General features: G+C 41.2%; 1 protein-coding gene across 3 annotated transcripts in view; it reads right to left on the bottom strand.

Annotated features, from left to right (window-relative positions):
• LOC106572475 (lysine-specific demethylase 5B-B) overlaps positions 1-12330 on the bottom strand; it is a 35982-nt gene extending 23652 nt beyond the window's left edge. Inside the window, exons 1-15 of one of the 3 annotated variants that reach the window (XM_014146695.2) lie at positions 12000-12330; positions 9804-9881; positions 9275-9397; positions 8998-9168; positions 8648-8704; positions 8210-8350; positions 7833-7929; positions 7179-7300; positions 6730-6888; positions 6417-6536; positions 4510-4668; positions 4136-4317; positions 3768-3930; positions 3557-3676; positions 3223-3417 (exon numbers count right to left, since the gene is read on the bottom strand). In XM_014146695.2, coding sequence (XP_014002170.1) covers positions 3223-3417; positions 3557-3676; positions 3768-3930; positions 4136-4317; positions 4510-4668; positions 6417-6536; positions 6730-6888; positions 7179-7300; positions 7833-7929; positions 8210-8350; positions 8648-8704; positions 8998-9168; positions 9275-9397; positions 9804-9881; positions 12000-12152 — 2040 coding nt within the window. In that variant the 5' untranslated portion in view covers positions 12153-12330. Of the gene's footprint in view, positions 1-3222; positions 3418-3556; positions 3677-3767; positions 3931-4135; positions 4318-4509; positions 4669-6416; positions 6537-6729; positions 6889-7178; positions 7301-7832; positions 7930-8149; positions 8351-8647; positions 8705-8997; positions 9169-9274; positions 9398-9803; positions 9882-11999 lie in introns of all 3 variants that reach the window. The other 2 variants (XM_014146694.2, XM_014146693.2) reach the window with 2 other exon arrangements.
• Positions 12331-16045: the final 3715 nt, after the last annotated feature.

A 16045-nucleotide genomic window follows, 5' to 3' on the forward strand; every position in this document is an offset into this window, starting at 1 on the left:
ACTAATTGAGTGTATTTGGTAGCATTGCCTTTAAATTGCTTAACTTGGGTCAAACGTTTGGAGTAGCCTTCTACAAGCTTCCCACAGTAAGTTGGGTGAATTTTGGCCCATTCCTCCTGACAGAGCTGGTGTAACTGAGTCAGGTTTGTAGGCCTCCTTGCTAGCACATGCTTTTTCAGTTGTGCCCACAAATTCTCTATAGGATTGAGGTCAGGGCTTTGTGATGCCCATTCCAATACCTTAACTTTGGAAGTATGTTTGGGGTCATTGTCCATTTGGAAGACCCCTTTGCGACCAAGCTTTAACTTCCTGACTGATGTCTTGATGTTGCTTCAATATATCCACATAATTTTCCTTCGTCATGGTGCCATCTATTTTGTGAAGTGCACCAGTACCTCCTGCAGCAAAGCATCCCCACAACATGAAGCCGCCACCCCCGTGCTTCACGGATGGGGTGGTGTTCTTCAGCTTGCAAGCTTCCACCTTTTCCTCCAAACATAATGATGTTCATTATGGCCAAACAGTTCTATTTTTGTTTCATCAGACCAGAGGACATTTCTCCAAAAAGTACGATCTTTGTCCCCATGTGCAGTTGCAAACCGTAGTCTGGCTTTTTTATGGCAGTTTTGGAGCAGTGGCTTCTTCCTTGCTGAGCGGCCTTTCGGGTTATGTTGATATAGGACTCATTTTACTGTGGATATAGATACTTTTGTACCCGTTTCCTCCAGCATCTTCACAAGGTCCTTTGCTGTTGTTCTGGGATTGATTTGCACTTTTCGCACCAAAGTACCTTCATCTCTAGGAGACAGAACACATCTCCTTCCTGAGCGGTATATGACGGCTGCGTGGTCCCATGGTGTTTATACTTGCGTACCATTGTTTGTACAGATGAACGTGGTACCTTCAGGCGTTTGGAAATTGCTCCCAAGGATGTACCAGACTTGTGGAGGTCTACAATTGTTTTCTGAGGTTTTGGCTGATTTCCCCATGATGTCAAGCAAAGAGGCACTGAGTTTGAAGGTAGGCCTTGAAATACATCCACAAGTACACCGCCAATTGACTCAAATGATGTCAATTAGCCTATCAGAAGCTTCTAAAGCCATGACATTTTCTGGAATTTTCCGTTCTGTTTAACCTGTTATGGCTAGGGGGCAGTATTTTCACGGCCGGATAAAAAACGTAACCGATTTAATCTGATTATTACTCCTGCCCAGAAACTAGAATATGCATATAATTATTAGCTTTGGATAGAAAACACTCCAAAGTTTCTAAAAAACTGTTTGAATGGTGTCTGTGAGTATAACAGAACTCATTTGGCAGGCCAAAACCTGAGAAGATTCCATGCAGGAAGTGCCCTGTCTGACAATTTCTTGGCCTTCTTGATCATCTCTATCCATTACAGGGGATCTCTGCTGTTACGTGACACTTCCTACGGCTCCCATGGGCTCTCAGAAGGCGGCAAAAAGCTGAATCGTGGCTTTGCAGGCTCTGGCTGAAAAAAAGTAGCGCGTTTGGATAGTGGCTGGTCACAGTACTGTGAGACTCAGGCGCGTGCACGAGTGGACTCCATGTTTTATCTTTGAATGAAAACCACCGCTCCCGGTCGGAATATTATTGCTTTTTTACGAGAAAAATTGCATAAAATTTGATTTTAAACAGCGGTTGACATGCTTTGAAGTACGGTAATGGAATATTTAGACATTTTTTGTCACGAAATGCGTCATGCGCGTGACCCTTATTTACACTTTGGATAGTGTCTTGAACGCACGAACAAAACGCCGCTATTTGGATATAACTATGGATTATTTTGAACCAAACCAACATTTGTTATTGAAGTAGCAGCCCTGGGAGTGCATTCTGACGAAGAACACCAAAGGTAATCAAACTTTTCTAATAGTAAATCTGACTTTGGTGAAGGCTAAACTTGCTGGGTGTCTAAATAGCTAGCCCGTGATGCCGGGCTATGTACTCTGAATATTGCAAAATGTGCTTTCACCGAAAAGCTATTTTAAAAATTGGACACCTCGATTGCACAAAGGAGTTCTGTATCTATAATTCTTAAAATAATTATGTTTTTTGTGAACGTTTATCGTGAGTAATTTAGTAAATTCACCGGAAGTGTTCGGTGGGAATGCTAGTTCTGAACGTCACATGCTAATGTAAAAAGCTGGTTTTTGATATAAATATGAACTTGATTGAACAAAACATGCATGTATTGTATAACATAAGGTCCTAGGGTTGTCATCTGATGAAGATCAAAGGTTAGGTTTAGATTTTTCGGCGCGCTTCCTACATTTGGAGTAGCTTACTGAACGCGCAAACAACAAGGAGGTATTTGGACATAAATTATGGACTTTAACGAACAAAACAACATTTATTGTGGACCTGGGAATTCCTGGAAGTGCCTTCTGCTGAAGATCATCAAAGGTAAGTGAATATTTATAATGCTATTTATGCTTTTAGATGACTACAAAATGGCGGGTATCTGTATTGCCTGATGTATTTTTCTGAGCGCCGTACTCAGATTTTTGCAACGTGTGCTTTTCCCGTGAAGCTTTTTGGAAATCTGTCACAGCGGTTGCATTAAAAAGATGTTTAGCTATAATTCTTTGAATAACAGTTTAATATTTTATCAACGTTAATGATGAGTATTTTTGTAAATTGTTGTGCTGATTCACCGGCAGTTTGAGGCAAAATATTTTCTGAACATCACGCACCAATGTAAAATGATTTTTTTTATATAAATATGAACTTTATCGAACAAAACATACATGTATTGTGTAACATTGAGTCCTAGGAGTGTCATCTGATGAAGACGGTCAAAGATTAGTGTTTAATTTTAGCTGTATTTCTGGTTTTTGTGACCCCTCTCCTGCTTGGAAAATGGCTGTGTGGTTTTTCTTGTGTTGGCACTGTCCTAACATAATCTAACTTTATGCTTTCGCCATAAAGCCTTTTTGAAATCGGACAATGTGGTTGGATTAAGGACAAGTGTATCTTTAAAATGGTGTAAAATAGTTGTATGTTTGAGAAATTTGAATTATCAGATTTTGTTGTTTTGAATTTGCTGCCCTGATTTTTCACTGGCTGTGTCCCGCAGCCCATAGAAGTTAACAAGAAATTTGTGGAGTGGTTGAAAAAAAGTTTTAATGACTCCAACCTAAGTGTATGTAAACTTCCGACTTCAACAGTATAATTCTGTCTGTTGTGGGGGCGCCTTACCATCTTGCGGACTTTATCTCGTAGGTCCTGCTCCTCTCTGATCATATCCTTCATATCTTTCTGGACAGCCGATGCCAGGACAACGTCCAGACTGTTGGCCTTGGAGGCCATCTGGCAGATCATCTCGTCGTGCGAGAAAACACAGTACCGATGCAGCAGTCTGTAGTGGTCAACGCACTGGCGGCCTAATGCCATCTGAGATTAACCAAAGAGAGACTATTACTAAACAGTCCACTTCACATAAACTACCCCTCCAAAATAATGGCAATGAGGAGCTCAGGTAAAGGAAGAGAAAATTCTCAGGTCTATCCTCTTGAAGCCAAAAGTATCTTACCCAGTCCACAGTGCAGAAGTTTACAGCCTCAGCGAAGTTGAAACCCTGGTTGAAACCACTGTGATAAGCTCTGGGGAAGGTGATGACAAACTCACCAGCACACTGATTTGTTCTGTAAATCTTGGGACACAGAAAATATGTATCTGTTAGTGGATTTATATACTATTCTATGGAAATACATGGTTGTAAGTCTAGTTACACAGAAACTTACAGGGACCCCGTGAGACATGAGGGTGTTGGGGTTCATAATGGTGACCAGCTGGTGGAGGAGGTCAGGCTGAATCTGAAACAGCTCTGGAGCCAGTTTCTTCATCACAGCCTCAAGCTGTTCTGCAGCAAAGCCAGGTGCTCCATACCATGTCTTCGGCTCCCCCCTTTCAAAAACAAATACAGAGCTTGATTCAGAAACATCATGCAAACAAAGCATTTAAAGTGAAATTCTAAACTTGAAAATATTGTCTTGACTCCATACATAAAATATGGAAAGCAAAATAGCAATGATCATAAGCAAAATGGCACTTTATGATTGTATGTAACTACATTATTTTTTATATGTCAACATCCCTAAACAAACAGTACCAGTGCAGGTAGTTGATGGAGTAGCTCCAGTGGTCCTCGATGTGCCAGCAGAAGGAGGAAAAGCACATGCCTACATAGAGCCAAGGTAGAGTCATCCCACAGATGTCTGCTGTGACATGAGTCAACACTGACGGGTCCATCATCGCCATGTTGTTCAGATTCCAGCCACACTTCAGGTACATCTGCAAGACATCATGGGAAAGAAAGCATTTTGAGCATTTAAAAAATATATATATATTTTTTTATTTTTTATTCCGATACAATGGTACATTGACAAGCCATGACATTGAACGAAAAGTTTAGCCATTTTATCCGAGTCTGTGTGATATACTATATTGGTTTGGTTAGTCATTCATTTGAATACAGGTGCCTACCTCATCCTTTTCTGAAACCTTAAATCTTCCATTCCTGATGGGGAATCCGCTCCCAAACTCCTTGGAGGCTATATCTGCTCCATACTCCACTGTGACGTCCTCCTCGATGGTGCTCACCAAGCGCCAGAACTCTTTTTCCACCAACTCTGTGGGAACCATCTGAAACAAATGCACAATGAAATGCGGACTAAGACTAGAAATCGGTCCTGGCATTTCTAATACCGGCCCATTCCCCCCCCATTGAGGCCCCCCATTATTAGCCAAATAATGATCATTTTGTAAAGAAAAAAAAACTGAAGTTAGACAGGCCCATCTGGCATTTGCCCAAAATGCCAGATGTCCAATCCACCCCTGATTAACCTGTTAGGGCTAGGGGGGCAGTATTGACACGGCCGGATAAAAAACGTACCCGATTTAATCTGGTTACTACTCCTGCCCAGTAACTACAATATGCATATAATTATTGGCTTTGGATAGAAAACACCCTAAAGTTTCTAAAACTGTTTGAATGGTGTCTGTGAGTATAACAGAACTCATATGGCAGGCCAAAACCTGAGAAGATTCCATGCAGGAAGTGGCCTGTCTGACAAGTTGTGTTTCATCTTGGCTCTTTTTATTGAAGACTGAGGATCTTTGCTCTAACGTGACACTTCCTACGGCTCCCATAGGCTCTCAGAGCCCGGGAAAAAGCTGAACGATATCGAGGCAGCCTCTGGCTGAAACACATTATCGCTTTTGGCAAGTGGCCGATCAGAGTACTATGGGCTTAGGCGCGTGCCCGAGTCGACCGAATGCTTTATTTTCTTTCGTCTGTTTACCTAAACGCAGGTTCCCGGTCGGAATATTATCGCTTTTTTATGAGAAAAATCGCATAAAAATTGATTTTAAACAGCGGTTGACATGCTTCGAAATACGGTAATGGAATATTTAGAATTTTTTTGTCACGAATTGCGCCATGCTCGTCACCCTTATTTACCCTTTCGGATAGTGTCTTGAACGCACAAACAAAACGCCGCTGTTTGGATATAACTATGGATTATTTTGAACCAAACCAACATTTGTTATTGAAGTAGAAGTCCTGGGAGTGCATTCTGACAAAGACAGCAAAGGTAATAACATTTTTCTTATAGTAAATCTGACTTTGGTGAGTGCTAAACTTGCTGGGTGTCTAAATAGCCCGGCATCACAGGGCTAGCTATCTACTGAGAATATTGCAAAATGTGCTTTCACCGAAAAGCTATTTTAAAATCGGACATATCGAGTGCATAGAGGAGTTCTGTATCTATAATTCTTAAAATAATTGTTATGCTTTTTGTGAACGTTTATCGTGAGTAATTTAGTAAATTCACCGGCAGTGTTCGGTGGGAATGCTAGTCACATGCTAATGTAAAAATCTGGTTTTTGATATAAATATAAACTTGATTGAACAAAACATGCATGTATTGTATAACATAATGTCCTAGGGTTGTCATCTGATGAAGATCATCAAAGGTTAGTGCTGCATTTAGCTGTGGTTTGGGTTTATGTGACATTATATGCTAGCTTGAAAAATGGGTGTCTGATTATTTCTGGCTGGGTACTCTGCTGACATAATCTAATGTTTTGCTTTCGTTGTAAAGCCTTTTTGAAATCGGACAGTGTGGTTAGATTAACGAGAGTCTTGTCTTTAAAATGGTGTAAAATAGTCATGTCTGAAAAATTGAAGTTTTTGCATTTTTGAGGTTTTTGAATAATGCGCCACGGGATTACACTGGCTGTTACGTAGGTGGGACAATTTGGTGCCACCTACCCTAGAGAGGTTAAATATTAAAAATGCTATTTCATATTCCATTTATGACAGTTGTGAATAAATTACAACAGGTCAAAATTCTTAGAACTTCCTTGATGATTAGACATTTTCTACTTACATGAACTGGCATGTTGAAGTAATCAGATTTGAAGGAGTCTGCCATTTCACCAAAAGCCCGCAAAGAGTAGTCCCTGTATGCCTGCTCAAAACCAAATGCCTCCTGAGGTTTGCTGCACTCCTATTCAAAATAAACAAGGGGTAGAAAGCACACCGTAATAACAATTTTCTTTTCACAGACAAACAAAGGTATTCTGTATACATAACAGAGCTGAACACATTCATATCATACACTCACAGAAGCCAGTACAGATTGACTGTGAAGTGTAAATGTGGTTATTGGTGTGATGAGGTGAACAGACATCACTACTCACTTGAGCCAGGCACTTGGGGCACCTCCAGTCTCCTTTGGGGACGTCGTTTAGAGGGGGTATGAGACAGAAGGTGTGGTAACTGTCATCACAGCCATCACACAGCAGAAGACGATCCTCGTCACTCCCGCTGCCACACACCAGACAAATATACAGGTCCACCTACAGAACAGAGGGAAGAAGGGCTTTGTTCCTGTTGTTCCTGAGAGAAGCATTCTCTTCACTCCAGTTAATACACAACTAATGAACTATATAATACCAACAGAACCATCTATAAAAGACATGACACATTCTTGAAGTGGAATAACCAAAGGATCTACAATTCAACATTTGTTAAAACCTCCTATATGCTGCACAACAATGTATAAAACCTGTTCTGGTGCAATAATGTTGATAATCCATTTAGAGTATTCTCTCATCCAAAGAATGGATAAAAAAAAATCCACACTTACTACACTCACTGCAGGAGGTGGGACATCAAGACTGGGTTTTTTCTTATATCGAGACTTGTTTTCATCTGCCTCGCTCACCGGCTCGATAGGTTCTTGTTTCACTAGAATGGGAATTTCTTTTTCTGCAAAGAAAAATGACTTATGATGAGCATAATGAGGAACACCAGATGATTTAACTCATGAATTACCCATGGTGCATCTTACTCCCTAGCCTGAATATCACAAACTACGTTCCAAAATTCACACTAGAGTACATATTAATATATATGGCTTGATTCTAAATTCAAGTCAAATCAAATCTATTTATATAGCCCTTCTTACATCAGCTGATATCTCTAAGTGCTGTACAGAAACCCAGCCTAAAACCCCAAACAGCAAGCAATGCAGGTGTAGAAGCACAGTGGCTAGGAAAAACTCCCTAGAAAGGCCAAAACCTAGGAAGAAACCTAGAGAGGAACCAGGCTATGAGGGGTGGCCAGTCCTCTTCTGGCTGTGCCGGGTGGAGATTATAACAGAACATGGCCAAGATGTTCAAATGTTCATAAATGACCAGCATGGTCAAATAATAATAATACAAGTATATGGATATTGGCACGGATCACAAATATTGTGTTAACTCTTCTGTGGTTAAAGTAAAGCCTTGTTGGTACTGACCTGGCTCGGGCTTGGCAACAAAGGAGCCCATCCTCCTCCTCAGATTTGGTCTGTTCTCACAGGGTTCCGTTCCTGGTTCAGTCTTCACACAACCGGACTGTGGGTGAAAATAGAGTTCTAGTTAACTATTGTAACTACCACTAATGATGTTACAAAGTTGATATGCAATAGAGAACAGTGATGTGCCAATGCTTTCATGAATAATTAAGATAACACACAAGGCTTTAAGCTAATTACACTCCATTTTGTGACTTAAGGATTTGAAGGAGATAGAGTAAGGTAGTTGGTTACAGGGTAGTTTCTGCAATCTGAATTACTGGGTTTATGAGGAGTTCTTCTGACAAGTGTGTGAGGCTCTGTTCGACAAGAGCATCCACCTCAGCTCTCATCCGCTTTGCTCTGCGGGCGCTGTTGCAGCAGGACTCGGCTGGCTGGACAAACTGCTGCCTCTCGGCCAGGTCATGGGGTTTGTACTCCTTGTCACTCGTGTCAAGTGGCAGGGTTGGCTTCTGGACAAACTGCAGGCATAGGCAGGATAGGAACATTAGTGATATCATATACAATGTAATGTTATACAATACATACAGTTAATCCATTACAAATGTAGACGAAACATACAAACAAAACAATAGACATGGCACACGTCTATGGCAGCAAGGACACCAGACTATGTCATCGGTGCACAGACAAAGCACAATGAGACCATTTGAAACAAAGAATGGTCTAACATTTCTGTGTAACAAAAACTCCAGACTGCCATAACCACCATAGACGTGCCATTTTTTTATTCTTAGATAACCATGAGGCAGCCATACCGTGTCAAGTTCAGGGGCAGACACTAAACGCATCAGCTTGGAAGCAAGCTCTGGTGCCTAAAGCAAGAGAGAGCTTGCAAAGTTAACAACAAAGACCCAATCTATATTGACTCAGTACGCTTTCTTTGCAGTTTTCAATCCATTTATTCAATATTGAAAATGATCCTCACATTAGACAAACATACAGTACTTCCACAATAACAGAAGTAGAACTATGGTTGAACAGTGCTTAACTTGCCTACAGATGAGCCAACCAAGCGCTTAACACAGCATTAGCTAGTGCATAAAGCCCTGAGTACAATGTGAACAGACAGATTAACCATGAGTGTTAGGGCATTTGTCCAACTTACCAGGAGGTTAGCTCCACTCTGGAAGAGGTTGTAGGGGTAGAGGATTCTCTCATAGTGTGACCGTAGGTGAGAACCCACAGCCTTGCCTGGAGCAAAGCCCATCTTAAGTGCAATCGCCGTCCATCGTCTGTCGCGACACACAATATCAAATCCACCCTCATCTGCAACATTCTGAAATAAAATGTGTCTAAGTTAATTATAGTCAGTGGATGCTGTTAAATACTATTTAAGATGGAATAATTGCATAGTAGTTTGAAACAATACTAAAACACCCAACCTTGTTGAGTTGATAAAGGTCCAATATCTTCCTTTCCACATGAGGAATCTTCAGAGAACACCCCTGCAACTCCCAGAACTTTGCGATCTTGTCCAAGAAGTTAAGCTTGACTCTGGTCTGTGCCTAGGAAAGGGGAACATACACTAGGTGATATCTAACAGTCACTGTAGGAATTGAAATGTAGAAAATCACATAGGTGATAATCAGTCTCCTGACTCAGCAATGTGATGCAACAAACAAATATTTGTGAACTGAAAAGACAAGACTTCTGCTGACCAACTCCTGCACAAGCAACCTTTGACCTTCCTTTCACCAAAGCTTCTGAAAAGGGTGATTAATAATGGTAGGCACAACAGCAACCTTCAGTGCTTCGTCAACTAGACAATTGCATTGACCGAGACCCTGACCAATCAGTTCAATTCCCTTCTATAGGCCTGGGTTTCAAAGGGATGCATACTGCATATCATCAAGGGTATTGTATGTAGAAACTAAGACCTTGGTTACACATAATGCAAAGTGACCTCCTTACCTCCAGTTCATTGAGCCTCTGTATCCGAGGAGTGAAGTGCAGTCTGTCAACATTACATGCAAATGGGGGCTGCCAGCCCTGTGAGCATACAACAACATTATTAGAATTTGCATTCCATACGACACATATCATAAAATGGCCTATTGTCAGTGTTGGGGAAGCTACTCTGAAAATACAGTTTACCAAGCTTCCAATTACTTAACACTGGAAGAAATTAAGCTACGCTAAATATACTCATAAGACAAACATAGTTTACTTAACTGAAGTTACTTTTAAAAAGTAGCTCACTACATCCAAACTACTTAGTGATAAATTATCATATCTCAATTTGAAATGTCATAGACTACAAATTGCAAGACAGATCACTCTGGACTCAGATGTTAACAGAATGTGTAATTTATCCAATAAAAAAAAAATATATCTTCAAGTGAGAATTGGGCAGATCTGAAGCTGAAAAAGAAAGTGAATTATTGCATACCTCACCCAGATTTTATTTTAGCAAAAAAAAGTAGTGTGTAGTTCGAGTAGTTGGCTACATCGTTACATTGCAAAAAGTTAACTACTAAAAACCGTACCAAGATTTAAATTTAGTTCAACTACCACTAAGCTACTGCAAAATGTAGTTAAATTACTAGCTGAAATACACGTAGTTCACTAAATTATACAAAGTGTACCACATCTACCGAGCAGTATGGGGACATCTTACAATAAACCAGTCATTGCCCCATATGGAACACCTGTCAGTAACAGATGTTTAGCCTACAAGTCTGTGAGTCTGTCTACAGGTCTACTGTTGTCACTGAGTTACATCAAAATCAACAAAAACACTTTACATTGGCAGGACCTAAGTCATTTGGCTTTATGTAGGGTAGATGGAGTCTCTTTGAAAGGAGGTATTGCACACGTGGGATTATTTTAATTTCACATATAAATAGGTCAAGGTACTTTTCCCCCTTCAATATAATTAGTTATTTAGGGTTACAAGAAGCATTGTAGAGCATACAACACGATTGATTTATTATCTTAAAAACACACTAGCCTAACTAACATCACCAACAAAATGGCCAGATGGAACTCAACAGCTCCGGTTTACCACAAAGCCAACATGGAGGACAACACCCAAAAACTGTCGGGCCTACTGAGTGAACATCCTATTTCACCAGGACATCTCCAGACATCTATCCAATTACTTTGCTATTAACACTCATTTTTGACGCCATTCGATATTGATTGATAGTTCTAACCAATAATGTATGCGTTATGAGTTATGTCTTATTAACTTATGGATTACTTATTTCTTTGGTTATTAATGGTTTTTATTTCAGTTTCCAAAAAGGTCAACACAGCTAAAAAATATTTTGAGAGAAATAATTAAAGTTTAGGCTAAACCAAACAAGACTAATGAATACAGGTGATCCTTAGTTATGGGGAAGATAGAAGTTTGTTTGAATGACGTCATCAAAAACAACATTCAACAATAAACATCCCCCGTCTCCGTAACACTAACCGTACGACTGTTTGGCTCTGGCATTACCAGTCATAGTCAAAAAATGTCAAAGGTTTTCGTGTTATTAAAAATGTCAATTGTTTTCTCCCCTGGCGACACAACTAGCCAATTTAGCAAGCTAGCTAGACATTCATTCCCACCTGCCAGTCCAGTTAGCTACTGTAACGTTACTGGACCATGCCAGTCTGTAGCTAGCTAATGTTACGTAAATTTACATTTTATTTATTGAAACGCTGTTTTAGGTAGTACTAACGATGGCTAGTTTGTCATTTTTTACACTAAACTGACAGATTTCGCTGATGGTCATTGTGCCAGATATTGCTAGTTTGATCAGTCGCTAGCGAAAGATAAATCTCACGACTCGTTCAAATCAGTTAACGTTAGTTAGCTTGCCGGTGTTGTTTCGTTTTCAGTTAAGTACAAATATACATTTTCACCAATGTTTCCTGTTGCTACATAAATACACTCCGCTGGTCAGGTAGTTAGCTAATGTTATTAAAACTAGCTAGATTATGTAGCTAGCTAAATAAACATTTGAATGATACACAAAAGAATCAGCAAAAAACCTTAATCCGCCATTTTGAAAATGTCCCTTTAAACCCCCCAGTGTATGGTAGATGTCTGTCTTCTTGTTGTTAAAATGGTTTTAAAGATTCCGTTGAACCACTCAGCAACTCGACCACACTTACCGGAGGCGGGCGGACCTTACAAATGCCAGTTTTTTCCGCAATTGGACGGATCTTATTTATAAAAGCAAAAGGATCGGCAAATTCCTCCCAGCTTGGTTCGAAGACTGGGCACTCCGGAGGTGGCTTGAACTCGTCCGGCCGAGGCTGGGTCATCTTCGTGGTCCAATCTTAGAGCTCAAACACAGGGAGCCTGATCACAACAATGTCACCTTGCTATGATCTGTCGGGAGGTCTATACTTCTAATTTTCCAATGTCAGGTTCTCCAGAAGGCAATCGGGATCAACATACGAGGCAGTTCAGTCAAACACATACACAGCGAAACGAATGTTCTAAGGCAGTGACTACGTCCGCCTAAAAAAGTAGATACCATTTACTTTTTTCTAAAACCTATTTTTGTTTGCAAACTCATTTCTTTGACCTTAGAAATCAACCCTACTTCATGTTAGACATTTTAAATCAATATAATTACAGGATTGTATTACATGGATTGTGATTGTGATTACTCTAAGATATAGTTCTACAATTATTCCAATATTTCATACACACATGAATATATAAATATGCAAATACACGTTTGTTTTGACACACCATAGTATTGAATTTAGTATATAATTTACATAGAATTATGTAATGTTGAAAAAGATGGAGGATATACATTATATATACAAAAGTATGTGGACACCCGTTCAAATTAGTGGATTTGGCTATTTTAGCCACACCCGTTGCTGACAGGTGTATAAAATCAAGTACAGAGCCATGCAATCTCCATAGACAAATATTGGCAGTAGAATGGCCTTACTGAAGAGCTCAGTCAGTCAATCAATCAAATTTATTTATAAATCCCTTTTTACATCAGCCGATGTCACAAAGTGGTCTATAGAAACCCAGCCTAAAACCCCAAACAGCAAGCAATGCAGATGTAGAAGCACGGTGGCTAGGAAAAGCTCCCTAGAAAGGCAGGAACCTAGGAAGAAACCTAGAGAGGAACCAGGCTCTGAGGGGTGGCCAGCCCTCTTCTAGCTGTGCCGGGTGGAGATTATAACAGTACATGGCCAAGATGTTCAAACATTCATAGATGACCAGTAGGGTCAAATAATAATAATCACAGTGGTTGTAGAGGGTGCACCAGGTCAGCACCTCAGGAGTAAATGTTAGTTGGCTTTTCATAGCCGATCATTCAGAGTTAGAGACAGCAGGTGCGGTAGAGAGAGAGAGTCGAAAACAGCAGGTCCGGGACAAGGTAGCACGTCCGGTGAACAGGTCAGGGTTCCATAGCCGCAGGCAGAACAGTTGAAACAGGAGGAGCAGCAGCACGACCAGGTGGACTGGGGACAGTGACTTTCAATGTAGCACCGTCATAGTATACCACCTTTACAACAAGTCAGTTCGTCAAATGTCTGCCCTGCTAGAGCTTCCCCTGTCAACTGTAAGTGCTGTTATTGTGAAGTGGAAACATTAAGGAGCAACAACGGCTCAGCCGTGAAGTGGTAGGCCACACAAGCTCACAGAATGGGACTGGCGAGTACTGAAGCGCGCAGCACATAAAAATCATCTATCCTCAGTTAAAACACTCACTACCGAGTTCCAAACTGCCTCTGGAAGCAACGTCAGCACAATAACTGTTTGTTGGGAGCTTCCTGAAATGGGTTTCCAAAGCCAAGCAGCCGCACACAAGCCTAACATCACCATGCAAAATGCCAAGTGTTGGCTGGAGTGGTGTAAAGCTTGCTGCCATTGGACTCTGGAGCAGTGGAAATGTGTTCTCTGGTGTGATGAATCACGCTTCACCATCTGGCAGTCTGACGGACGAATCTGGGTTTGGCGGATGCCAGGAGAACGCTACCTTCCCCAATGCATAGTGCCAACTTTAAAGATTGGTGGAGGAGGAATAATGGTCTGGGGCTGTTTTTTATGGTTTGGGCTAGGCCCCTTCGTGAAGGGAAATCTCAACGCTACAGAATACAATGACATTCTAGACGATTCTGTGCTTCCAACTTTGTGGCAACAGTTTTTTATTTTTCAATTTAACTAGGCAAATCAGTTTGGGTAAGGCCTTTTTCTGTTTCAGCATGACAATTGCACCCGTGCACAAAGCAATGTCCATACAGAAATGGTTTGTTGAGATCGGTGTGGAAGAACTTGACTGACCTGCACAGAGCCATGACCTCAACCCCATTGAACACCTTTGGGATGAATTGGAACCCGACTGCAAGCCAGGCCTAATCACCCAACATCAGTGCCCAACCTCACGAATGCTCTTGTGGCTGAATGGAAGCAAGTCTAAATATACTTAAGTATCAAAAGTTAAAGTATGAATCAATTCAAATTCCTTATATTAAGCAAAGCAGGCGGCACCATTTTCTTATTTAAAAAATGTACGGATAGCCAGGGGCACACTCCAACACTCAGACATAATTTATAAAAGATGAATTTGTATTTAGTAAGTAAGCCAGATCAGAGGCAGTAGGGATGACCAGGGATGTTCTCTTGATAAGTGCGAGAATTGGACCATTTTCCTGTCCTGTTAAGCATTCAAAATGTAACAAGTACTTCTGGGTGTTATGGAAAATGTAGGGAGTAAAAAGCAAAATATTTTCTTTAGGAATGTAGTGAGGTAAAAGTAAAAGTTGGCCAAAATATAAATAGTAAAGATACTCCAAAAAATGACTTATGTAGTACTTTAAAGTATTTCTACTTAAGTACTTTACACCACTGCATACCATAACCCTACCGTCACCATGGGGCACTCGGTTCACAATGTTGACATCAGCAAACCGCTCACCCACACAAAGGACGTACATGTTGGTCTCATGTTTCTTAGGCTGAAATAAAAGATCCCAGAAATGTTCCATATGCACAAAAGGCTTATTTCTCCTATATTTTGTGCACAAATTTGTTTACATCCCTGTTAGTGGGCATTTCACCTTTGCCAAGATAATCCATCCAACTGACAGGTGTGGCATATCAGAAGCTGATTAAACAGCATGAGCATTACACAGGTGCACCTTGTGCTGGGGACAATAAAAGGTCACTAAAATGTGCAGTTTTGTCACACAACATAATGCCACAGATGTCTTAAGTTTTGAGGGAGCGTGCAATTGACAGGCTGACTGCAGGAATGTCCACCATAACTGTTGCCAGAGAATTTAATGTTCCTTTTGCTACCATAAGTCGCCTCCAAATTTGTTTTAGCGAATTTGGCAGTATGTCCAACTGGCCTCACAAGCACAGACCACGTGTACCCATGCCAGGCCAGGACCTCCACATCCGGCTTCTTCACCTGCGGGATGGTTTGAGACCAGCCACCTGGACAGCTGATGAATCTGTGGGTTTGCACAACCAAAGAATTTCTGCACAAGCTGTCAGAAACTGTCTCAGGGAAGCTCATCTGTGTGCTCGTTGTCCTCACCAGGGACTTGACCTGACTGCAGTTCGGCGTCGTAACCGACTTCAGTTTGCAAATTCTCACCTTTGATGGCCACTGGCACGCTGGAGAAGTTTGCTCTTCATGGATGAATCCTGGTTTCAACTGTATGGGGCAGATGGCAGACAGTGTGTATGGTGCCATGTGGGTGAGCGGTTTTCTGATGTCAACGTTGTGAACAGAGTGCCCCTGGTGGAGGTGAGGTTATGGTATGGACAGACATAAGCTACGGACAACGAACACACTTGCATTTTATTGATGGCAATTTGAGATACCGTGACGAGAACCTGAGGCCCATTGTCGTGCCATTCATCTGCCGCCATCACTTCATGTTTCAGCATGATAATGCACGGCCCCGTGTCGCAAGGATCTGTTCACAATTCCTGGAAGCTGAAAATGTCCCTGTTCTTCCATGGCCTGCATACTCACCAGATAAAGTATGTAACCCATTGAGCATGTTTGGGATGCTCTGGACCAATGTGTACAACAGCGTGTTCCAGTTCCCGCCAATATCCAGCAACTTCGCAAAGCCGTTGAAAAGGAGTGGGACAACATTCCACAGGCCACAATCAACAGCCTGGTAAACTCTATCGAATGAGATGTTGTGCTGCATGAGGCAAA

Source organism: Salmo salar, chromosome ssa15, assembly GCF_905237065.1.
Source record: "Salmo salar chromosome ssa15, Ssal_v3.1, whole genome shotgun sequence".
Taxonomy (NCBI): domain Eukaryota; kingdom Metazoa; phylum Chordata; class Actinopteri; order Salmoniformes; family Salmonidae; genus Salmo; species Salmo salar.